Source organism: Notechis scutatus, chromosome 3 (assembly GCF_049901735.1).
Source record: "Notechis scutatus isolate UNSWTSFEM ecotype Mainland chromosome 3, rNotScu1.2, whole genome shotgun sequence".
Lineage (NCBI taxonomy): Eukaryota > Metazoa > Chordata > Lepidosauria > Squamata > Elapidae > Notechis > Notechis scutatus.
This window is the reverse complement of record NC_142011.1, coordinates 23,446,533-23,471,397: the sequence shown is the minus strand read 5'-3', so window position 1 is coordinate 23,471,397 and position 24,865 is coordinate 23,446,533. Positions and strand designations below refer to the sequence as shown.

At 36.7% G+C, this 24,865-nt stretch overlaps 2 protein-coding genes across 13 annotated transcripts in view; both read left to right on the top strand.

The window, feature by feature from the left end:
• CSE1L (chromosome segregation 1 like) overlaps positions 1 to 4,541 on the top strand; it is a 28,238-nt gene extending 23,697 nt beyond the window's left edge. The window contains exons 24-25 of the mRNA XM_026664998.2: positions 984 to 1,215; positions 4,040 to 4,541. Of these exons, the coding sequence (XP_026520783.1) occupies positions 984 to 1,215; positions 4,040 to 4,129 (322 nt within the window). The 3' untranslated portion in view covers positions 4,130 to 4,541. The remainder of the gene's footprint in view (positions 1 to 983; positions 1,216 to 4,039) is intronic.
• Positions 4,542 to 8,996: 4,455 nt separating this feature from the next.
• Positions 8,997 to 24,865, top strand: part of STAU1 (staufen double-stranded RNA binding protein 1) — a 44,803-nt gene continuing 28,934 nt past the window's right edge. For 8 of the 12 annotated variants that reach the window (XM_026664997.2, XM_087959296.1, XM_026664996.2 and 5 more), the window contains exons 1-4: positions 8,997 to 9,159; positions 15,322 to 15,392; positions 21,696 to 21,972; positions 24,305 to 24,429. In XM_026664997.2, coding sequence (XP_026520782.1) covers positions 21,768 to 21,972; positions 24,305 to 24,429 — 330 coding nt within the window. In that variant the 5' untranslated portion in view covers positions 8,997 to 9,159; positions 15,322 to 15,392; positions 21,696 to 21,767. Of the gene's footprint in view, positions 9,160 to 9,212; positions 9,592 to 15,321; positions 15,393 to 21,695; positions 21,973 to 24,304; positions 24,430 to 24,865 lie in introns of those variants that run through there. The other 4 variants (XM_087959293.1, XM_087959295.1, XM_087959290.1 and 1 more) reach the window with 4 other exon arrangements.

Genomic DNA, 24,865 nt, shown 5'->3' with positions numbered 1-24,865 from the left:
TTGATTGTAACAGTCGATCCAGCCTAGTGGGGTTTTTTTTGTAAAGTTTTTATTTTTTACAACAAACATACAAATGAAACATAGAAACATAAAACCTTCTTTCAATTATACACATACAGTGTGTCAGTTGGTTACAATCTTTTGTGCTATCCTTTTTTTTACCATTACTCACAAGTTGTATAAATTCTCACCTTATCAATCTAACATGTGCTTATGTAATATCAATTATTAATCATTCATTTGGATAAACTATTTTTCCATCATTTTATATGAGATATTCTAAATTTCATGATCCAGCCTAGTGTTAATAAAGAGAAACTACACCACAGTCTACATTCAGACAATCAAAAATAATGAAATCTACAGTAGGAGTAAATAGTGTAACAAAGCTGTGCTGTTACATTACAGAATGCTCCATTCTCAGCAATAGCTTCAAAGATATTTAACATTACTAAAATAGAAATAGAGGCATCAGGCTAGTAACTAGCTTTAGTCTAGTTCTAGTCTTGCCTCAGACACAAAGCCCTAGGAAGAGCAAGCAAATGGCAAATCACTTCTGAAAAACCTTGCCAAGAAAACTGTAAGAACTTTTCCAGGCAGCATCCAACAATTGGACACAACTGAATGGAAGAAGAAAAATAGAACTTTAAAAGAGACTTGAATTACATGAATAAATTTTAGTTAGTTAGTTAGTTAGTTAGTTAGATAGATAGATAGATAGATAGATAGATAGATAGATAGATAGATAGATAGATAAACAGACAGACAGTCTCTGTGTGTGTGTGTGTGTGAAAAAGTTAGAAAAATTATTTGAGCATCTTTAGAAAGATAGGCTGTTAGGTAGGGTTTTTAAAGATATTTCTTTTCTACATTTTTAACTGTCATAGTTGTATCATTGTTAATCCCTTCTCTAGCTATGATAAGTGAATCAAGTATTCTCTTCTAACAAGCAATTTGATGAGAGGCATTTTCCGGTTTTTCAGGACACCCCTCCTTCAGGCCCTTATTGGCCTTTTTGAATTGCCTGAAGATGACACCCTTCCTGATGAGGAACACTTCATTGATATAGAAGATACTCCAGGATACCAGACTGCATTTTCTCAGCTTGCCTTTGCTGGGAAAAAGGAGCATGACCCAGTTGGCCAAATTGTGAATAATCCCAAAATCCACCTTGCACAGTCTCTTCATAAATTATCTACTGCATGTCCTGGCAGAGTAAGTTACTTTAATGTGGGATATGTATGGAGCTGAATGAGTGCTTTTAAGTGAGGACTACCTATATTTTATATTTTCTAATCTCTCCTTAAATTGTTCCTCACTTCATATGCATATGTGAACGCCATCCTGACTTACTTCCTCAGCATTTGCAAAAGTGTTATAACTTAGGATGCCATTGTGTTGCAAGTGTAATAATTTCCTTAATATAGCTTCATTCTCACATTATCCAGTTCTGAAACATCTGACAGTATCAGACTGCAATTAGAAGCTGGAAAGTTTCTGAACAGCTACACCACATAAGCAAAAAAAAAAAAGGCTGCCACAAATGCCAAAGGACACTGAGGAAGTTTTGCTCAATAGGACAAGCAAAATAACATGGTGACTAGACTTCTTCTGAAGCACGATGTCATGTTATTTTGCAAAGCAATTTTGAATGGATGCTCATTGAAGTAAAGCATCCATATGAACAGCCTTCCTATAAATATTTTTTTTATTATTACACCTACATGCTTTCCATCTTGCTGGAGGCAAATCTATATGAAATAAAACTCTTTGATACAACAACTTGTGGCAATTTTCAAGGAGTTTAGTGACATATTTTGATTTCTTCATATTTAGAAAAGTTCTCAACTTATGATGACAATTGAGTCCAACACTTCTGTTGCTAAGTGAGACATTTATTAAGTGAGTTTTCCCCCATTTTACGACCTTTCTTGTCCCAGTTAAGTGAATCACTGCAATTGTTAAGTTAGTGACATGATTATTAAGTGAATCTGGCTTTCCCCTTATTTTGTTTGTCAGGTCTCAAAAAGTTACCACATGATCCCCACAACACTGCAGCCATCATAAATATGAGTCAGTTACCAAGTGTCTGAATTATGATCACATCACCACAGAGGTGCTGCAGCGATCATAAGTGTGAAAAATGGTCACAAGTCACTTTTTCAGTATTGTAACTTCAAACGGTCACTGTAAACAAACTGTTGTAAGTCAGGGACTAGCTATACAAAAGTTTAGAGCTCATCTCCAACTAACCTCCTTGTTTTTCACACTTGCTAAAAACAAGAGGAAAGGGCGTGGAGAATCTTCACAGAGCTGCAAAGCTTTTATCATTTTTGAAGGCCTCAGACTTTCAGTTCCCATAACAAAGTCATATGTCTCTTGGTCATGGTGCCAGGTTTTTTTTTTTTTTAAACAAGTTTTATTAATTTTCAAAACACACAAATCATCATTATCCATTACATGTTTAAACCTTTTTCCATTATAAATTTAACAAGTCAGATAAACTATAATTCTGTTTTAAACCATTTCCATATAAACATACGAAAACCTCTTGTCCAATTTCTCTTTACTTCTCTTTACTCTTATTCAACCTCATTATTATTATTTCATCTATTTCTTTCTGACTTAGTTACCATTATTCTCATTCTATATTTCTGCAAGGTTTCATTAATTCTCCCCAAAAAAAAACATATACACACAACACATAAAACATAAAAAAAAATCTTTTTGGAAAGTAACTTGGACCCAGGTACCTCTCTCTTCATGGACTTCAATTATATTCATGCTCATCTTACATATCATTACTCATTTTATTTACCATTCTAGCCTTCTATATTAACTTCTCCACATATTTCACTCTTCTTAATTCTATCTTAATTAATCATCTTAATTTGAGTCATTATATTTGTATCTTTTGTCCATTCTTTATTGTCCCTTTGTCTCGTTCCTTATAAAAAAAAGAAGAAGTTTCTCCTGAAATCACTAATCAGAGTATGATGCCTTTCTATCTCCCCCCTAAATTAATCAAATTAACCTTTAAAATAACGCCCAATACCCAATCCGATTTTGCTTGGTACATTCTATCTAAATAGTACATCCAGAGTAATTAAATACATAGTTAAACAATAGATCTAAATATTAAAAACAAATACTATAATAGAAATTTTATAATAACATCAATACCATAATCTTATTAAACTCTTTAATTAAAACTCAATATTCTAAACCTCCCCTCATATTATTAAATTTTAAAACCAATCATTATTAAACATTTCAACATTTTAATCTCTTATCAACTCTTAAACCATTTAAGTTTTCTATTTCTAATACAATACTACAATATCATCTTATGTACCTTGCAAAATCTTTTTGAAGAAATTATACTTTATCCTTTATCCCTAAAAAAGATTCCTTTTTTCCCATTTAATTTCAAAACTTTGTAGCTTTTCTCCACCTTTTCCCTTTCTTTCTTCTCCCAACAAACCTTTCTACCCCCCCTTCTTCTAGCCTCTGCCTTACTGGCTTCCCTTCTCTGACGTGTTCCTTTTCCCTTTTGTTTACTATCATTATATTGATTGGTGCCAGGTTTTAATAACATCCTTGGCCTTTAAGGCAGGAACTTCTGCACAGAACCTAGCATTGGGTACTGTATTTCTGCTATCACTGTGGCAGCTTGTAAGAGATTGAGATATCATCTAGCTTGGTATGTATCCTTGTTATGTTACACTTTTAAATCTGTTTGCTCGAGTTATTAATACATAAGTATATAATATATAAATCTTGAAATCTCTTTAGTCACTGGTGTGCTCATTGGATTTGGATCCAAAAGAACCAATTGCTTGGACAACTTATTACTGCCCTGACACTTGGCAAAATATAACTAGAATTATAGTATGGTCATACAATTCACAGGGTAGAGACAAATAGATAACTTGGGGATTGATGGAACCTAGGATGCTTAGTTGGAATAATAGATTTTTTTTGTTTTAAACTTGTAATTTAAATGTATTTTAAATATATATTGCTTATGTCTTTTAAGGTTCCCTCAATGGTAAGTACCAGCCTGAACACTGAAGCTTTGCAGTTTCTTCAAGGATATTTACAAGCTGCAAGTGTAACATTGCTCTGACATTTTTAATCTGAGTGGCAGAATTACAGAATTACATCAAAGAGCACTGATATTGACTGTCTTCTAAACAAAGCTCGGACAAAATAAAAAACAAGTTGCTATTTCAGAAATACGTCACAGAATTATCGCTTGATGCAGAAGCTGAATGATACTTTGTTCATGTGTTCATAAGAAGGAAGTGATTTTCCTTTTCCCTGTTTGTTTTCAAAGGGAATAGTATTAGAAGTTTATAATTTGGGATTGATTGCAATTTCACATATGCTGTGATTGGATAACGTTTTAAAATATACAGAATACTGGCTGCACACTCATGTTGTCACATATTCTTTTTTCCAGTTTATTGTCATTTGTATTTCTTTTGTGTCTTCTAAAATTTATCTAAATTGTGAATAAATAAGTTCTTGTTTAAAAAGTATTTGTCTAGTAGTGTATGTGTAACTCAGTACCATGCCATAACCACACTTCAACTTGCTTTACCTAATGCTGTTCATAATGGAGGTTTTGAAAGAGCTCTTTCAGAGAAGTCTACCTGTCTTTATTAAGGAAGACAGTAGTTTAATACCTTTACCTTTGAAGAATGTATTGCTGTAAAGTATCATTGAAAATAATTGCTTTGTATTATTTGCCATGTAAATGTTTCCTACTAAGCAACTTTACAGGTACTCCTTGATCATAATTGGGGCCAGAACTTCTATTACTAAGCAATGTGGTTATAAAGTGAGTCCTGCTGATTTTATTATCTTTTTGCCATGTTCATTAAGCGAATCGTGATTGTTAAGCAAATCTGGCTTCTGACTTTGCTTATCAGACTTGGGAAAATTGTAAATGGTGATCACATGACCCAAGAACGCTGCAACTGTCATAATTATATACCTGTTGCCAAGCAACCAAATTTTGATATGATCACAGGGATGCTGCAACAGTTATAAGTCACTTTTTTCAGTGCCTTCATAACTTTAAATGGTAGTTAAACGAATGGCTCTATTTGAGGAATACCTGTAGCTTAGTTTTCTTCAATTTAATGTTTGAATGCTAAATCTCAGTTTAGCGTGTATAAGTACCTTTGGAAGAACAGTTATCTTTCTAATTATGCCTAGATGTCTGCAAATCTAATGTAAATAAGGTTTGGGGTGAGAATGCATTTAAAAATGGTTGGAATTTGATGTATTAAGAAATGCTTTAAAATTTATGCTATAGAAAAGATTACCTATGTCTTGTGCCGCTTTTCTAGTGAAAACTAAAATGCATGTTCCTACCTGAGTGTAAAATGTACTAGGAGTCTTGTTTGGGTTTTAGAGTTGTATGCAGCTTTCGACATTAATATGAAATGCAATTTATATAGTCTGGATGCTAGATCAGGGAAAAGGTTGAAGATACATAATAATGTTGATCTGTTCCTATCATAAAGCAGATTAAGTCAAACATACAATTATCAAAATATTTTAGAATAAGTTATTTTCTTTAAATCAGAGGTCACAACTGCATGGGTGTGTGTACATGCGCAGCTTCACTTGCATATGCACACTCACCTGCCGCTTGCACGGAACCATCCCCCCTCTCTTCCACCCCGCCCCCCCGGCCTGCTAAGCTGGGAAAGGTTGGGGCCATTGCTTTAAATACATTCTTCAATGTAGCTTTGTCAGCTGTTTTCCCCAATGTCCAGTTATGACAGTTAAGAGTAATGACGGCCATCTGAAGCAAATTGAGATACTGGTAGTGGTTAAGGTATTGACCTAGTTCTCCTCCCACTTAAGCATGAAAAATCGGCTGGGTGATTTTGGACCAGTCACTCTTAATAATTCACAGGATAATTGTAGGGGAAATAGGAAGGAATACAGGTAGTCCTTAAACAAACATGACTGAACTCAGAATTTTGATTATAAGTCGTGGTTGTAAGTTGAGTCATTAACTCAACTAGATTTTATGACTTATGATGATCATTAAGCAAGTCATATGGTTGTAGGTTTGAATCCAGCTTGTCCAATAGGCTTTTTTGTTGGAAGATAGCAAAAAAATAATAACAAAATGCAAATCCCATGACCATTGGATGCTCTAACCAGTCATAAATGTGAGCTCATTGCCAAATGTCCAAATTGTGGCATGTGATTGCATTTTGACTATGGCATTTCTGTAAATGGCATTTATGCTTTGTTTTGCCGCTTATCCCTTGATAGCCACCAGATTGTCAGGCCCGTCTTTCACAGATTTAATTTTTCAAGAAGAGAAATGGATACATTGCAAAATAATGCACAAAACCCCTCTAGCATCATCTTTATTTATGAAAATGTTTCTGTTTTCGCTCAGACTGAGGAATTCTTAGAAAATAAAATGGCATATAAATGGAATTTGATATTTGAATGATGAACCTAATGTTTTATTCTAGCACAAACGAACATCTTTAGGTGTGAAAGTAATAAGAATTATTGTTTTGTGCCATCCAAAGTCACCTCAGAGGAGATGAGCAGCTGTATAAATTTGATTTATAAATAAATACTGTTTATATACATTAATATAGCTATATGATTTAGTTGGTTTTGGCTTTACAAGAAGTGTGAACCTCAGCCAAATTGACAAATCACAATTAAACAACAATGTCTGAATTAGTAATTAGGAAAATTGTACCTGCCCCATTTCTCTAAATTCCAACATTTTAAAGCACCAGAAGCAATACCCCAAAGTTGGCATTTATGTGCTAAATCTAAATTAAATCTTTTGTAACATATTCCCAAACGAGTGTATGTCCAACTGGAGCCCTTTTCAACTTGGTTGAAGCTTGAATCTCCTTCCTAAAAAAAACCGCTTTGGTTTTGTTTTGTTTTTAAATAGGTACCTCCTTTCCTTCACAATTCTTTCCTGCCAAATTCAAGGAGGCAGCCTTTTACTTTGATATTTGATAATAAGGGGTGGGGCGGGTGGTAGACACTACAGATCTCATAGGCTGCCTAAAAGGAGATCTAGAATCTCAGCCAAAAATTCCAAAAGTGATTATTTCTGGAAGAAGAGCGGCGTTTTAGAATCGCGCTTCTCCAGGCGCGCCGCAAACAAGCGCCCCGGCTTGGTTTGTAACAGTTTGACCCAATACCTGACATGAACAAATGGGGCTGAGAGTTGGCTGCAGTCTCTACCGCTGAACACTTGGGCTGCTTAGCGCTATTAACTTGCGGCGCTGCCCCTTTGCCACATAAGCACTTTTAACGATAGCCTGCTGCCCTCGGTCGACTTTCGTTAGAGCAGCACGCTTGAATCAACAGCTTTTGAATGCTTGGGGGGAAACTACAAGACCCAGAATCCACTAGGGCTTACACAAGGAGAGAAGTAACTTGCTCCTTCCTAACAACTCTTTCTCAAGCTTATGAAGATTCTATTTATTTTCAGGGAACAAGAAAAAAAGGAGTTTTTTTTTACCCGATTTAAACTGAGTCAGGTCTAATTAAGTGGGGAGGGAAAGTGGAAAGTATTAGGGTGGCGTCTGTAATTCACCTCAAAGAGGATTTTGATGCTTGATCTTGCTTCTTCATTTCGCTCGGGGGCGTGGGGGGGGGGAGCGGTTTGCAACCCTCTGTAGCAGGGATCTTCAAACTTGACAGGTTTAAGACTTGTGGACTTCAACTCCCAGAATTCCTCCTCCAGTCATGGTAGCTCAGGAATTCTGGGAGTTGAAGTCCACAAGTCTTAAACTTGCCAAGTTGGAAGACCCTTGCTCTGTAGGATTATTAGAGGAATAAAAGCCTAAATTCTAGAGCTGGATAACAAATCCAAATGGAAGTTGGCTCCAAGGGATTTCATGGGCATGCCGCTTAGCGACATGACGGAAGAGTTCGCCGCTGTCTTCATCCAGAAAAACGTTTTTTTTCTTAAATTACTCAATCCAAATATTACCCTGGGATTTCTTGGTTGTCTCCTATCCGAATACCAATTAGATGCGACCCTTCTTCTCTTTCCCACATCAAAACCTGAACCTGAAAAAACAATCAAATCTGACGCAAAGCGCCCTGCCAGTTCTCTAGTACTTTTTAAAATCAAGTGTTGCAGACAAAAGTAGAAAACTACATCCTCTTCTGTTTTACTATGGTTGGTCAGAATACATAATATAATGTATTACATGGTTTAACTTCAGATCTTAGCTTTTATTTTCCCAGAGCACCAAAGAAGCCTTTAAAAAAATATACAGCAAGTGAATCACTTTGTATTTAAAAGGACATTATTTAGGCAGGGGTCTCCAACCTTGGCAACTTTAAGACTTGTGGACTTCAACTCCCAGAATTCCTCAACCAGTCTTAAAGTTGCTAAGGTTGGAGACCCCTGGTTTAGAGTAGTAAATCGAGCTCCTGTCAGCAAACAGAAGCCTTCCCGAACCACAACAAAGTCTCCTCTGTCCAGCCCAGGGCGACTCCCAAAACCAAGAATGTTCTTCCGCCCGGCGTACAGCACCTGCAAGCCACGCCCTCTGCCGGCGAAGGTAATAAGGAAGCGTGCACGCAATGCACGTTGGGAAACGTAGGACTTTAGGAAGCACGTGGCAGAAGATGTGTATAGGGCAAGATGAAAGAAAGATCTCTGAAGGGAATGGAGCATGCTGGGAAGTATAGTTTTTTATTATTATTTCTGAGGAAGTCGTGGGACACTGACAGACGGCAACGTGTTCTTGGTAGCTACCCTGGAGCATGCTGGGTGTGGTAGTCATCCGGGGGAGCGATCCGTGCGATAATGCAAAACTCTTCAAAAGCCGGCCGCTAACTGGAACCACGGCATGTGTGGTGCTAGGCGGCGCTATAAATAGCTGCCAAGGCCATGGCTCCTCCTCTTTCTCCCTCTCTCTCCCCTTGTGGTGCCGTCACTTCCTTCCCGGCCGGAGCTGGCCCCGCTCATTCTCTTTAGTGTTTGCCCTGTGTCTGCTGCCGCTGCGACTCGCTCGCTTCCCTCCCCTTCCCCGGACCCCCCTTTCCTGGGAGCTACCAATGGACTGAGCCGCCCGATAGCCCGCCGTCAACACGAGCCGGCCCGGGAGCCGCAGCCCAGACCAACATCAGGTGAGGGGGGGGAGAGAGAGAAAAGAAGAGGAGAGGGAGGGAGGGGGCGCGCGACTGGGGGATGTGGGAGGGAGAGGCCTCGGCCGGGCCTGCGCCCAGGTTGGGGCCTAGCGGGACGGCCAGCCTCGGGCCACCGACGGGGAGCGGGTGGTGGGAGAAGCTCGGGCTTCTCTGAGGGGGCGTCAGTGGCAGAGGCGATCCTGTGCTGCCGGCAGGTGGAAGACGCGAGGTTGACTGACAGGCGCTCCTTTTCCTCCCCTCGCTGGAAGGAGCTAAACGGGAGAATCCGCGGGAGATGCCTTCGGGGATAGCGGCTCGTGGCTTCTCGCTTCGGGCTCCTTCCCTGCCTTTTCCTCTTCCTCTCGCGGCCCCCCGAGGTGGGGGAAACCCAGCGCCGCCGCTGTGAGAAAAGAGGCCCGTGGACTGCGGGAGGTAGCGCAACTCTCTCCTCGGCATCCTAGTTGTTCGGTTTGGGTTAGAAACCCCCATCCTTGGGAGAAGCAAAACGAGGCCCTGTTGTAACTTTATGCGAAGCCCCGTAACTCGTTTCTCTTGCACTATTTACACTATGTACTATAGGTTTTTTTTCCCCTAGAGCTGTGCAGCGTTTTTATCTTTATGTGTAATGTAGTAGGCTGTTTTTTTGACGATTGCCAGATTTCTTGACCTATTCGGCGCAGGATAGAGAGGCTTCCTCTGCAGAATAGCTGCTCTAGTGTCTGTCTTCCCTTGGCACTGCAGCAATTGCAAAGTAGAAACTATTACTTGACCTTAAACAAATGGAAGGGGTTCCTTCCAGTGGAGAGTTGAATTTAGATTCTGTTCTACTCAAGTCACCGTTTTTCTTGGATTCAGATCCTGGAGATTGTTCTGCAACCTAGGGTCTGAAAGCTAGCTGGCAGGGTTTTTATTCCTTTTTTTAAAAAAAAGGCTTTGTGTGCTTTCATTTGACATGCTGTAAGGTATTCAGCTCCTAATGGAAATAAAATGTTTAAAGGTCTCCAAACTTGGTAAGACTTGTGGACTTCAACTCCCAGAATTCAGCTATGTGGCTGGAGAATTCTGGGAGTTGAAGTCCACAAGTCTTAAAAAGTTGCCAAGTTTGGGAACCCCTGTTCTAGATGCTGTAGTTTTCCCTCACTTTAAAGTTTCACTTTAGGAGAACTAAGCATTTGCTAAATCCAGAGCCACTTTTAAAAATTGAGCAGGCTTTTGTAAGTGCATCTCTTGCTTTGGTTTTGATAGGGTGGGTTGAGCTTTGGCCACACTTGGAGAAGAAGAACAAATCAGCAAGCTTTAATTAGTTAGTTTTCCATTCATTGATTTCTGTAGGCTTAATAAGTATTCCAAAGGATAACTTTGCAACAGGTACAGTAAAGTGTTCCAGTAGTAAAAATTCCATTGCAACTTGAAGATAGAAAGATCTTTGTCTTACCTGAACGCTTCTTCTCAGCATGCCGATGGAGAATCCACGAATCAGTCTCTGGGCAGAAAGGCATGTTTCCTACCCACATGTGGATTCTCCAATCCACGTGCTGGAGAATTGGGAAATACTTTATTTGTTCTTGGGGAATACTCAATCTAGTCAACTAACATTTAAATAATTTGGAGTTTGGTAGGCTGGGGAATTAGAAAAACTTCAAAACAGCAGAGGCAAGCCTTTTCCACATCACACCAAAAAAGCTACACGTGTCTTCATAAGTCAGGCCCAATTCAAATTATGATTTTACTCTCAGTACTATTTAACTTTTTGCATTGCCCTGACATGACAAACTGTCTTCTACCGGTACTGAAGTGCATATAACTAAGACAGCACAAATTTGACCAAAACTTGTATAAACTACTTTGTAGTCAAGAGACCATAATCCAAGTGTCTTGAATGGCATTGCATTTTGAAAAACTGATCAGATTTTGAACATCATTAACAATATTCCAATCTTCTGCTAACCTTCCAGATTCTACTATTTTGTGACTGGTAGTTAAATAAAGCAATCAATATTTTGTTTTTTTGCTGCAGATACTTAATAATTACAATTACTAATTTATGAATCTGGTTCAGTTTTGTTGTTGTAAGCTGTCCAGATTCTTTGGTTTGGGGTAGTATGTACATGGAAATATTTCAGTTTTGGATAGGTTTGAACTACATTGGACCTCATTATACCAAATTAAGCTATTACTTTAATAACCTAGGAAAATATGAAATCCTAGGCACTTTATATGGAATATAAGTTCTATTGAACTTCAAATGTGTATACTTGGGTTGTGAAAATTAACATTAATGAACTTCCCTAAGTAAATATACAATATTCTGGAATTATGAAGTTACATTGTTTAGATTTAGCAAAAGCTGATTAGAAGTAGTTTGTATATCACTTGATTAAACCACATGAATAATTGCTTACTGTATGAACTGACTCTGTTGAAGAGTGCTGTAATTGATAAAGACTTATCTTAATGCATCCATTATGTTGTAAGCAGCCATTTCTTAAGCTCTTCACTTTTTTCTGTTTTCACAAGCCCTAATTGTAAACTGTTTTTAGTTCTTGATTTAGGATTCTTATGTTTTGGAGTAGCAGTTTTGGATGTCATGAAAAATAATATAGTATTTGTTTGGCTATTAGAAAAGAGCAAAGCAGGACTAAACAGGTTTGATGCACTTGCACATAATTTGATAATATGCCAGTTGAAACAAAAAATATGAACCTACTTATAAAACACATGAGAATATGATAGTTTTCGGGAAAGATTCTATAAATTAAAGTCAATGTGTGAATAATAGTCATTCTTAATAAACAGAACTATTTTTCTGTTACTTGAGAAAATTAAGTAGATTATGTACTAACTAAACTCATAGGAAACAAAGTGAAATAGTATTATATCTGCTAGATATTTCTATTTCTAATGAGGATGATAGTATGAGACAGGTGCACATTTCCTTTTCATGAGTTAATGCATATGCAATATGCCATACTTTCACTTGTTGTTGCAGCCCTTCTTGGAGTATTAGATCCCATTAATTGTTCTGTATCTCAGTTCAAATCTCTTACTTTAAATTTATGCTTAATATATTTGCCAAATGTATGCCATGCGTGCAAATTCACTGGAAGAAATCAATGATGCTAGGAATGGTTAGTGGAACAAGAAGAAGAGGGAAGCAAAGCATTGGCTTGATAACATAACTGATGCAAAGATGAACATCCAACAATTGAAAGAAGCAGAGTAGCATGGAGAGCATTTACCTATAAAGTTGCCATGAATCAGACATAACTGAATGTTTGAAACAACAAAACCTGAGCTGTATCGATTTTCCTAGTTGCAAAAGTATCATTGTTCTTTACTTTGGCCCTTGAAATATCCAGAAATGTTTTCTGTGTATGCAGATGTTGGTATTAAATAATGCAACTCAATAAAAAAATTACTTAAAATGCTAACACTCTCTGATATAAGTCATGGAATTGGCAATGCCCCTAACTAGACTTCCTTTGCTACTTTTGAATTGGCCATTCAAATTGCTTTGATTTCTAAGTGTATATGTGTACTTTCTGTCTAGACTAGAGAGGATAAAATAAGACAGTTGAGGTTACTTTTTACAACCATAGAATGTCATTCATCAAATATTTGACCACATACACATGCTGAAATGAATGGGAGTACACCAAAAATATTTATGTTTTCATTCATTTCACTTCTTTAAAATGACCATATTCATTTCTGTGCTTTAAACAAAGAAGACTCCTGTGGTATCTGAAAGTATGCTCTTACTTGCAACAAGAACTTGGCAAAACCACATGTAATGAAATGGGTGTAGATCATGTCTGCAGAGGGGAAAGGGCCCCATGATCCATTAACAATAATAGTTGCCTGTGAGGGAATAGCTAGTGCACAAGTCAGATGTTTGGTTGTGCTGCGATGACAGCATTGGTACAGCCAGGAGATGCTCCTTTTGGTGCAGTGGCAGATCTTTTCTTGGGGCAGTGATATTTTATGGTGATGAACTTGAGTTTTTAAAAACACCAGTGGGCTCTGTGTTGTTCAGGCCTATTTTAGATAGTCATTGTTTAAAGAGTTATTAAACGTTGTAGAACTTCCTTGTAGTTTGTCTTTGTGAAGAAAGTATAGGTTGGGTTCAGAGGACTGCCTGAGAAATAGAGTAGGTGGAAGCTAATCTTCCTGCATTTCTTTTCTCTGCTATTCCCCCAGTGCTTGAATCATCAGGTAACTTTTATGTCATTGGGGAAAGGAGAGTAAAAGGAAGAGAAGAAAGCACTGGAGATAGGATGGAATCATTTTATGAACAGTCAGGAATGGATTGAAGAAGATTACATTGCTGTTTTTGTCAAATGATGTCTCTGTAAATTGCAACTTGATGTGTTCATCAAATCACTTTTTTTAATGGAGTTGCTAATTATTGTAGTCCTTTATATCAGAGGTCTCCAACCTTGGCAACTTTAAGACTTGTGGACTTCAACTCCCAGCTATGCTGGCTGGAGAATTCTGGGAGTTGAAGTCCACTAGTCTTAAAGTTGCCAAGGTTGGAGACCTCTGCTTTATATCTTAGTGCTATTTTCTAATTATATTTCAATGTATTTCCTCCTCAAGTATTTTAATTACTTTGCCACTGTCATTATATATTTATACTTTATTGTGACTTGTTGCTGCCTCTTCATAAAACTTTTTATCACAGTCTGTCGTACTATAATATATTTAATGGCTTACGTTTTCTAATATCTGTAATACTGCATAATCAAGGTGTTTAAATTTGGTTTAGTTTACTTCTCATACTGTTCAAAAATTCAGCAAGCAAAGTTCTGACCAGTTTTCTCCATCTTCATCAACACACTACAGGCATTAAAATGAAAGCATACTGATACAATTATATTTTATATAGTAATAATAATATGCATTAGCTTTAAAGGGTCATTGGCTAAATTCTTTTATTTTAGTCAGTGGATGTCTGAATCCACTTCTTTTATCTTACAGAACAATAAACATATTACAATGAAAGAGTAGTTGTTTGATGTGAGGATCTGCATATTTCCTTGTGTGATAAGTAATCTATTCATGAGCTAACTGATCATTAGTTTAGAAGGCCATTTACTAAGCGAGACAAATGTAAAATTTGTTTGTTGAGAAATTAGCAACATTTGAGCAAGTACACTCTCAACTGGGTAAAATAACCTATTATGCATAGTTAAATGTTACAAAAAGGCTTTTATTGTATATGAACTATTAATGTATACACTATTAATGTGTTAATGTATTAAAAAAGCAGGGATCTTCATAGCAATTGTATAGAACCATTGTAAAAGGCAATTCAGTTTTCCTTTAAGTGACTATAACATGCAGGGTTGTTCGTAGTTATATGTATGAGTTATATAACTCACGTTATACATTGTGGTATATTTCAATTTTGACACAGAAGGAATCCACATCACAGATGCATTGGCTGGTCTACTGCTGCACATTTAAGTCATATACCTATTCCTACACATGTTGCTTATTGCTTACCCTTCCAACATATTTTACCCAGCCTTAGTTAAATAAAAATTGAAGCATAAGAAATCAGAACACAATTCTTACAAGAGTAGATAGGAAGCTGTAGAACTCAAATCAAAGTTTTCTATCCTAATTTCAGAAGAAATAAAATCTGTGGATATTAAAGAATAATATGAACTTTAGAGATCATTGTGTCTAAATGCTGACTTATGCAGGATTAAAAATGAAATTTATAATTAATATTAAGAAGATACAATTGATAAGGCAAAGCTGCCAAAAGCAAAAGCAAAAGTAAATCAAGTATATTTGCATGGGATATTTTTGCATGGGATTTGCATGGGATATAAAAACAAAATACTGTGTTCTCTTTTTTAAAAATAGCTCCCTAATCCGAAAGAACAGGCATCAGATATTAAATAACTATCTCAAAAATATCGTATAATTGAATATGTCTTTGGAAGTATAATGGCTTATTTCAGATAATATCTGGAAACAAATTAATATTTTATGAAATTGTACATTTTCCATTGTTCCAGCTAATGCTAATAAATAAGGTAATGTAAATACTGTGCAACATTATTCTAAAGTAAAATGCCCTACGCTAAATAAATTAGTATGAAAATCATATAGAGCATATTTGTAACTGTCCTTTTCCTTTTAATATAGGCAATTTCCATCATATAAATATTCTCCTTGGAACTAACATCAAAAGTAAACTGTCCCAGGAACACCAAAAGGTATGGGAAACTTGTATTTGGCGTATACTAACTCTGCATATTAAATCCTTGCCAGTTCTAATAATTAAATACAGGTCAAAAGATAGTGTCAAAATTTGGTTTGCTCTCTCAGTTGCGAAACTGATTCCCTGTCTGCAGAGTCCCCAGTGACACATGATTCTTTATTTATCACTCTATCCTTTTTTTGAACCACATATCTTGTTCTTAGATTTCTTTACAAGCTGCTCTAGTTTGTATATTTACAGAGGTGCTTAAAAGTTTGTGAACTATTTTACATGTTCAGTGTTTCTGTATAAATGATAATCTGTTGTCTACATACTGGAAGTCCTAAATATAGATACAGGTAGTCCTTGAATTATGACCACAGTTGAGCCTTGAATTTTGGTCATGAGTCGTTGTGCTTGTAAGTTAAATCACCATGTCAGTGGACTCAATTTTATGACCATTTCTATGATGGTTATTAACTGAGTACCATGTTTGTGAAGCAAATCATATGGTGGCTAAGTGAATCATGTAATCACATAGTCATAAATTTGAATCTAGTTTAATGGTTGTTTTTGCTAGAAAGCAGGAAAAATGTCACAAAACATACCATTGCAGCAGTCATAATTTCAATGATAGGTTGTAGGTAGCTTTTTTTTAATCCATTGTAAGTTTGGAAGGTTGTTAAGTGGCCAGTTGTAAATCGACGCCTGCCTGTAAGGAGATCTTAGTTAAATAATGAGTCAAAAACATACTTGATTGTTGTGTGCTTTCTCCTTCCAATTCCCTTGAGTTGCTTTATTGATAACATGGGTGGTAAATGTACCGTATATACTCGAGTATAAGTCGACCCGAATATAAGCCGAGGCACCTAATTTTACACAAAAAAACTGGGAAAACTTATTGACTCGAGTATAAGCCGAAATGCAGCAGTGGGAAATGCAGCAGCTACTGGTAAATTTCAAAAATAAAAATAATTAATTTGGGAAACGATCTCACTATCATGAAAGGTTTAATTGATTCACTAACCCAAAAGAAGAAGAAGATGATGACAGCGGGAGGCAGGAGTCACTCTCTTCCCCTCCCTCGGAGGCCCCCTGAGTCAGGAGTCACTACCGCCGGCGGCCCCAGTCCCGCCGCCTCGGGAAGGGAAAGGCAAAGCGCTTTTGCCTTTCCCTTCCCGGCTGGGGCTGTTGGGAGTCGCTGCCGCCGGGCGGCCCCAGTCCCGCCGCCTCGGGAAGGGAAAGGCAAAGCGCTTTTTGCCTTTCCCTTCCCGGCTGGGCTGTTGGGAGTCGCTGCCGCCGGAGGCCGCGACTCCACACCATTTTTTTTTTCAGAGGGGAATCTGACTCGAGTATAAGCCGAGGGGAATTTTTTCAGCACAAAAAATGGGCTGAAAAACTAGGCTTATACTCGAGTATATACAGTATATGCCATGTGTATCATTGTCATTCAGCGTGTTCCTGATCGTGCTGTCATGAACACTTGACATTCGCAGATGCAAGAGCTTAATTCTTTACATACTACCCTAGGGTTCTTTGGGACCCCCCAAAGTATTACATGCCTTGCTCTTGGTGTGATCATGGTTGGTTTTACTCTCCTAAGGAGAGTAAAAATGGCATTAAATTGTCTTCATTTGTACATGATCTGCTTGACCTTTGCTTGATTTGAACTGGAAGAGTCCAAATTCTTTGGAAATAGTTTTGTAATACTTTCCAACTTGGTGAGCGCATCTCTTTTTCTTCAGAAATCTCCTTTGTTCAAGCCATACATATCTGAGTGGTGAAAAATAAAATTTGATAGTGAATACCAGAATACTGTTCTCTAAATAAGATGGGACCCCCACACACTCACACATCTGATTGTCATTCCATTGATTTATTGAAGCAACTGGCACTAATTTCCAAATGAACTTGTAATCCTAGAGATTCACATTTGTTTGCCATTTAAAATATGTAGCTTTGGATCATTTTCCTCAATAAATCAATGAACAAGTGTAACATTTTGTTTAACTGAATTCTCTTTATCTAGTTTTAGTACTTATATGGAGAGTAGATCATATTTTAAGTAACATTTATGCAGATATATTGACAATTCAAAATGATCCACAAATTTCTAAGCACCACTGTATTTATGTACTCATTATCTCTTCTCTCAGGGTTTTTTTTTTTTTTTTTTTTGCTTTTCACATTCTTGTCAGCTTAGTTGCATTTTGAATCTTGGACTTTCTGCTTTCTATGGAAATACTGCTTGGGAATAGCTATGGTGGGCAAGAACACAATTCTATTTTCTTTTTGAAATCTAAGGATTAGTTTTGCTTGCCAGTTACAGTACTTTCATTTAGGAGTTCCATAACTCTCATTCATACACCATTGAAATGCCGGACAAAATCTGTGTGAAATGTTTTTTTTTAATTTATATGGCAAGGCCAAATATAGAGGCAAGAACAAACATATAATTTAAGGATATATTGTTGATAGTGATCTTGGAATAGTGAAATTGATGTGAGCCTTCAGCAAAGTTTCTGTTTTTATCTTTTGATATATCCAGGTGACTCAGTGTTTCTAGTGTGCCACTGAGTCATTCTAAACAGATTGATAGAAAACATTGAATATTCGTCAAGATGATGGAATGCATATACGTTTTCTGAAAAGGACATTATAGAGTATTGCACTTCCATACTCATTTTGTAGAAGATTCAATTAGTGTAATTCATTCAGTTAAAAAAACAGCTATAGATTATAGTGCTAGTTCATGACAACTTTGGTCTTTCTTATGCAAGAACACTTACTATTTGTAGATTTATTTCAATTAAAATGGGAAATACATATGTATAAATGAAATATTACTTGGTCATTTCTTTCTTTCTTTCTGTGAGTTAGAAATTGGTTCCACTATGTGGAGATTTATGATGGAAGTCAAGGAAGAGTTACTTTGATGTTGTTTTGTCAGTTTTTAGAAGTGATTTCCCTAGTCTATTGTAACATCTTTTATGTTGTTCATAATACTTTTCCTCCAAAACCATGCAGTACAGACATTACTAATGAACTATCAAGTTTTGCCAACCTTTCTGCACATAGAAAGCAGGAGAAGGCAAGAAAGAGTCAGGTACTGAAACTAAACTCCTTTTGGCCTCTCCTGACCATCAGTACAGTTCTAAAATGTTCTATGTAATATAGATTACTGTAATTTGTAGAGCTTTACAATATATTATAAATAAACTAGAATGGTTTCTATTTCTGTCTCTTTATACTGCTTGAATGGTGGAATATTCTGAACATTTCAAATATAGATTATGAAGAACAGCCATTAATCAGTCTAATCTAATTAAGACTACCCTAGTATACTCGGTTCCTATATATACTCAGTGAAATACAATCTTAAAGTAGTCTTAAAAGCCAGGAGATTGGGGGCATTTTTATGGATGCAAACTGAATCTATGTCGGCACAGACCTATAAGTCCCCAGGTTATCTTAGTCCACATAGGTCTTTAAAGGTGGTGTCTACCTCTTTGAATTGGACCTGGAGCAGACTGGTAGGAAATGTAGCACCAAAGCATAGGTGAATTGTAAACAAATTTATTATCCCAAATTAACAGACAAGCCATCCCATTTTGGACTAGTTAAAGCTTTTGAAAAAGAACTACATCTTCAGTGTGCCACATTAACCTATATGTAAGGTGAGAAGGGCATGAGTCACTATTACCAAGCCATCCTGACCCCATAGAGTCCACAATTGGCACATCAGGCAAAAATGGCACAGAAGCTTTACGTTCAGGATAATCTCATTTGGGGAGATGGAACAGGGATTGGACCACGTTGATCACTGACAAAAGCAACATTGATTCAGTAATTTCATCTGAGTTTGTTTTACCCATCCAGACCTAGCATGTTGGAGCCCATTACAGGTAGTCCTCGATTTACGACCACAATTAGGACGAGAGTTTCTTTTGCTAAGCAATGCAGCCATTAAGTGAGTTGTGCCTAATTTTATGACCTTTTTTGCCATGATCATTAAGCTAATCACAGTCATTAATCGGTCCAGCTTTGCCATTGTCTTTGCTTTTCTGAAGCCCCCAGGAAGGTTGTAGATGATGATCATGTGTCTCTAGGAATATGCAATCATTGTTAATACATGCCAGTTGCCAATCACCTAAATTTTGATCATGTGACTACGGGGACACTGCAGTGGACACAAGTGCAAGAACCTGTCGCAAGTCACTTTTTTCCAGCACTGTCCTTACTTTGAATAGTAAAATGAATGGTCCTAAGTTGAGGATCATCAGTATATTATCTGTCATATAGGTGGCATTTTTAATATATATCATGGGGAGATGTGCAGTTTAAAGTAGAGTTACAAAACATTTTATATTCACATGAGACATTTCATAATATATTTCAGCCCTTGGAGGCCAGTTTTAGTGGTAAAAAAGCAAAGTTAAAGTTGAACTGTGTGTCTAATCTTGCTTCAGTGACTTAAAAAAATCCCATTATGTATGATGAACCATTATTTATATTTCCAGATGTATTTGGGTTTTTTTCCCCCTAAACTCGTTAGAGGTGGCTGACAGCCCTTCCAGGTAAAGTAGACAGGAAACATGACCACGTGAATTAACTACCTTATTGTAAGGCTACATTAACAGAATCTTGCAAGTTTGAAGGCAGAGATTTCACCCCACTACTTTTACCTGCTTGATCCATTAGGGCAGATCCTTCCTTGAGAGGGTTTTTTTTGGGGGGTGACCTTTAAGCCACTGCCTCTATTGTCTGATTGTTTCCTAAGAAGCATCTCTTCCCTTCTTTATCCAAGGTCAGTCATAAGCTATTACACCAGTAATAGCATCGATTAATAATAACAACAATACAGGTAGACTTCGCTTAACAAGTATAATTGGGACCAGCAAATCTATCACTAAGTGTCACAGTAGTTAAACAGGACATCATGTGGTTGTTAAGGAAGTCAGCATGGTTAAAGAGATGTGACTGCGACATGTGATTTCATTGATGGCTTCACCATTGACTCAGTTTTGTTAGAAGCCATGTGTGTAGTGCCTAAATGGTGATTGCATAAATGCAAGATGTTGCAACAGTGGTAAACACATGCCAGTTGCAAAGCACCCAAATCTCAATTACATGGCCTTGGGGAATGCTGCAGCAATTGTAAGTGTGAGGACTGGTCGTAAAATTATTTTTCAGCTTTGTCATAACATTGAACAATCACTAAAAAGAAGTCATTAAGCTAGGATGCCTGTGTTTTTGAAGGAAGATTTTAAACCATTCCACATAGCAACTCATTCTCCTGTTTGCAACAAATCATTCTCATAATTTGGTCTATTTTATTTTTGCAGGATCCCCCCCCCCCCACTCTCTCTCTCTCTCTCTCTCTCTTATATAAAAACTGACTAATCCAATCATTGCAAATTTATTTTCATGTTGTGGTCCGAAGAAAAAAATAGTAAAGACTTTAATCAGTTTTGCCTGGTTTGCAGCCAAATATCAAGATAAATATGTCCATAGTGACACTTGCACCTACGACTATACGAAAATACATGCTGTGCTTGTCATTGTGATTTTCTTTAACTTGGGATACTTGCTGTTATTCGTCTTATTTTTGCTACTGTATAACTTTAACTTGTTACAGCAAAAATGATACACAAATAAAAACAAGAAAATGAAATGAGAAATAGAGGTAGCTTGCAAATTACCTTGTGTTTGACACATCCATTCTAAATTTGGCATCAGTTGTGAAAGCCTGCAGAGTACTTGAAAATAAATAAACGTTATTAGCACTCAGCGTTTGAGCAGCATTTACCGGTATATTTCCTAAAGCTGAAAATGGGTCAGCTTTATAGCTTTGAAGAAATATAGAAACTTTTCTGCTAAAACTCTTTTTTAAAAGTAAATAAGCCCAACTATAACAGACATTAGAAATGCTTAATTATGACATTGGGAAGGAACAGTTTATCAAATACCATTATACATTTCATATTCAAGTATGTTAAACCTGATTCACTTAAAGTGAGCAATATCAGGTGTTTTTGGAGTAAACTGTAAAAATTGCCTACTGAAAAATATTAACTATTATTTCCAAGAACTCATTTAAATATTTTTATGACTATTTTTGATCCCTAGCTGTAAATGGATTTAATGATTAATCCAGCAAGAATGGTTAGCTAAAAACTATAGGTTTGTTATTCCTTGCAACCAAAACCTGTTCATTTTTTTAAAGTGTTGGCAGCCCTCTCAACTGTGTATTTAATCAGAAAATAAGAAGAAGCATCTGACTGACATAAAATTTCATTTTTTTCTTTATTCTCTAAAGGTACAAATTCAAGCACTTATACAGAAAAAACCCGCATTCAAGGCCAAGTTTACCTGCACTGATTAGGTTTCAATGGAAATAAACATGTCTCAAGTTCAAATTCAGAATCCAACTGCTACTCTTTCTAGCAGCCAAATACTAAGCAAGAACCAATCTCTCGCACAGCCTTTGAGTATTCCTTCTCCCACTAGTTCTTTGCCCTCTGAAAATGCGGGTAGACCTATTCAAAATTCTGCTTTACCCTCTGCATCTGTTACATCTACTAGTGTTGCTGCAGGTAAGCTTTAAAATATCTTTGATATATGTTGATAATTTTTGATACTAATCTTTAGTTTAAAACAGGGGTCCCCAACTCTCAGCCCATGGCCTGGCACCAGTTGCAGCATGTGAAAGCCCCATCTTCAGGATGCAAGCAGCATGTAAAACCACCACCCCCTGGGCTGCAGAAAAACTCTCCAAGGTTGGGGTTGAGGGTCACTGGTTAAAACATTGGCTTTAAATTATGTTTTTAATGGAATATTTTTAAATAATGAAATTATTATAAAAGAAGTATTGCATATGACTGAAATGTGTGAAAACAACAAGTGTTTGCAAAAGAAATGTAGTTAAACATTTTTCTAATTTCATTTTATAATGTCTTCTATCTTTCACTATTTATCAGTAAGTCTGTTTTTTTTTTTTTTGGTGCAGTGTCTTCTGCTCCAATATGTAAAATATGCAAGAATACTTGTTTAATGACACTTTTTTTAGGGCAATTGTTTTTTGATCCACATGTTGGTTCTATTAGCAACTGACAAATTACTTTGTGTCTTACTCTTTAATGTTTTTTTTTCTTTAAGCATTAAACCCAAGCAAAGCTTCTAAGGACAGATTGGTATCTAGAAGTCTGAATAATTTCCTCCTGCCCCAACCTGTTCTACTGCTCAGACTTCAGTTGCTTGATTTAAGAGAAAGGAAACGACCAGATATATTACTAACTTATTCCTGCAGCTCTTTTTAATCACTATCACAATAAAAGCTGTATCTTCTAATACAGTGGTGTCAAACTCAAGGCCCAGGGGCCAGATCCGGCCCGCGGAGTGCTTAGATCTGGCCTGCGGGACCGCCCTGAAAACAGCGAAGGACCACCCCATGGGGCATAGGAGGCCTCATGGACAGCCTCCTGCAGCACTCTGCCAGCCAAAACGGGGCACAGTTTGGCCGGCAGGGTGCTGCAGGAGGTGTCTGTCCTGTCTCTCTCCCCCCCCCCCTCCGGTCAGCCCACAGAGGAGAATTACAATGCTTATCTGGCCCTCGAAGAAATCCAGTTTGACACCCCTGTTCTAAATCATGATTTAGACTGAAAATATTAAGATCTGTACTTCTGCTTTATTAATTATTTTCAAATTTTAATCAAATATTTAGCTACACTAAGCAGGAGTGTAATTGTTTTAATTTCTGCTTGCTACAGTATGTGAACCTGGCCAATGTGGTTTGTAAAGCACAGCTTTAATCCCTTGTACAAATCCAGCTAAGTGTGTTTAATAAACAAACACATGTAACAATTTATTATTTACACAGATGTAAACTATCATTTGGCATTATGAAGAATCTATCCAAATTAAGGTTGAAAGTCATGCTTAGGAAGAGCTGAATGCATCCGCTATGTGCTAGTTTTTGAATATTGTACACGCTAACTATGAGAGTGGTATCGCATAACATTATTGATTCTGTCTAGTCCATTTGATAAAATTTAATGCAATTAAAAAAACCTAGTATTATTGTTTCCAACTCTGGTAATTTTAAAAAGCAAGAAATAAAACCTTGATAAAATCCAGTCTTGCTGTACATTACCAGCTTTCTTGCAATTAGAGCTGCAAATCAGGAAGCCTGTAATCTGTTTCCGGTTATATGATTCTAATCTCAGAATACTGTAGACCGGAGGAGAAAAACATCATGCATTTGTGACTTGAATCTCCTTGTTATTCTCTGAAATTTATGCTTTGGCTTAAATCCTAATTGGGATGAAATTAGGTGACATAATAATAATGCTCTACTTGGAGTGATGCACAAAAAAGTTGTCTCTTTAAAGGAAGTATTGGGATAGACAGAAAAATAACTGAAATTTGCAATTTTTAAAAAGTATTTAAAAATAATGTAGACAACAGTAAAGACAAGTGAATTCTTGGGGTGAGAGCAGCTCCAATGGCAGGTTTTATTATTATGAATATGCCATTGTAATAATATTTCAATCAAATATAAATTACATAGCCTCTAATCATCAAATTAAGGCCGTAGATGCATAGCTTATTTTCTTGCCAAACAAATTAATTGTTATTTCTGTTGCCAGAATTTGTAATAGCAATACTCACTGAGCTTAAATATTGCTTTCAAGCTTAATTCTATCTTGACATCTAATTTGTCTAGAGTGAATCATCAATTAACTTTTCAGTAGTTAAGGAAATCAAATGCAATTGGCATTTGATGTATGTTTTAATAATTGAAGGCTCATGCAATATTCGACACATTTCATTTTCTTAAGTTTACATCATATCACTAAGAGGCCAGGCAGTTCTTTAGTTTTATTGGAGGGATTATTACAAACTATAACGCTTTATCTTACCTTTCAGTTTCTTCTAACATGGCAAACCCCAAAGAGAAAACACCCATGTGTCTTGTGAATGAGTTAGCCCGTTTCAACAAGATTCAGCCTGAATATAAGCTTTTGAGTGAGCAGGGTCCAGCTCACTCGAAGGTAAAATTGTTTGATGATCATGTATTTAGCAAAAGGGAGAAGATCTCTTCGATAAAGAGGCTTTATGTGTGTATATGAAAGAGACATACAGAAAGTTTACGTATAATCTGTGGTACAGCTATATTAGTTTGAGATCCTACGTTTTTTTTAAAAAAGTGATAGAAAATCACAACAGTAATTAATTCTACTACAAGGCCAGTTTAGTTTTTAAACACATCCCATTGCAATATATTAAGTCAAAACTGGAAATTATAAATCAAATTAAAATATAAACCATACATCAGAAAGCTCAGATTTTGAATTGGCACAGTTTCATGTGTAAAATTGTAATCCAAGAATGGTTTCAGGTAATGCAATGAGATGCTTTGAAAAATTAAACTGAACTTGTAATAGAATTAATTACTGTTGTGATTTTCTATCACCTTTTTCAAAACCA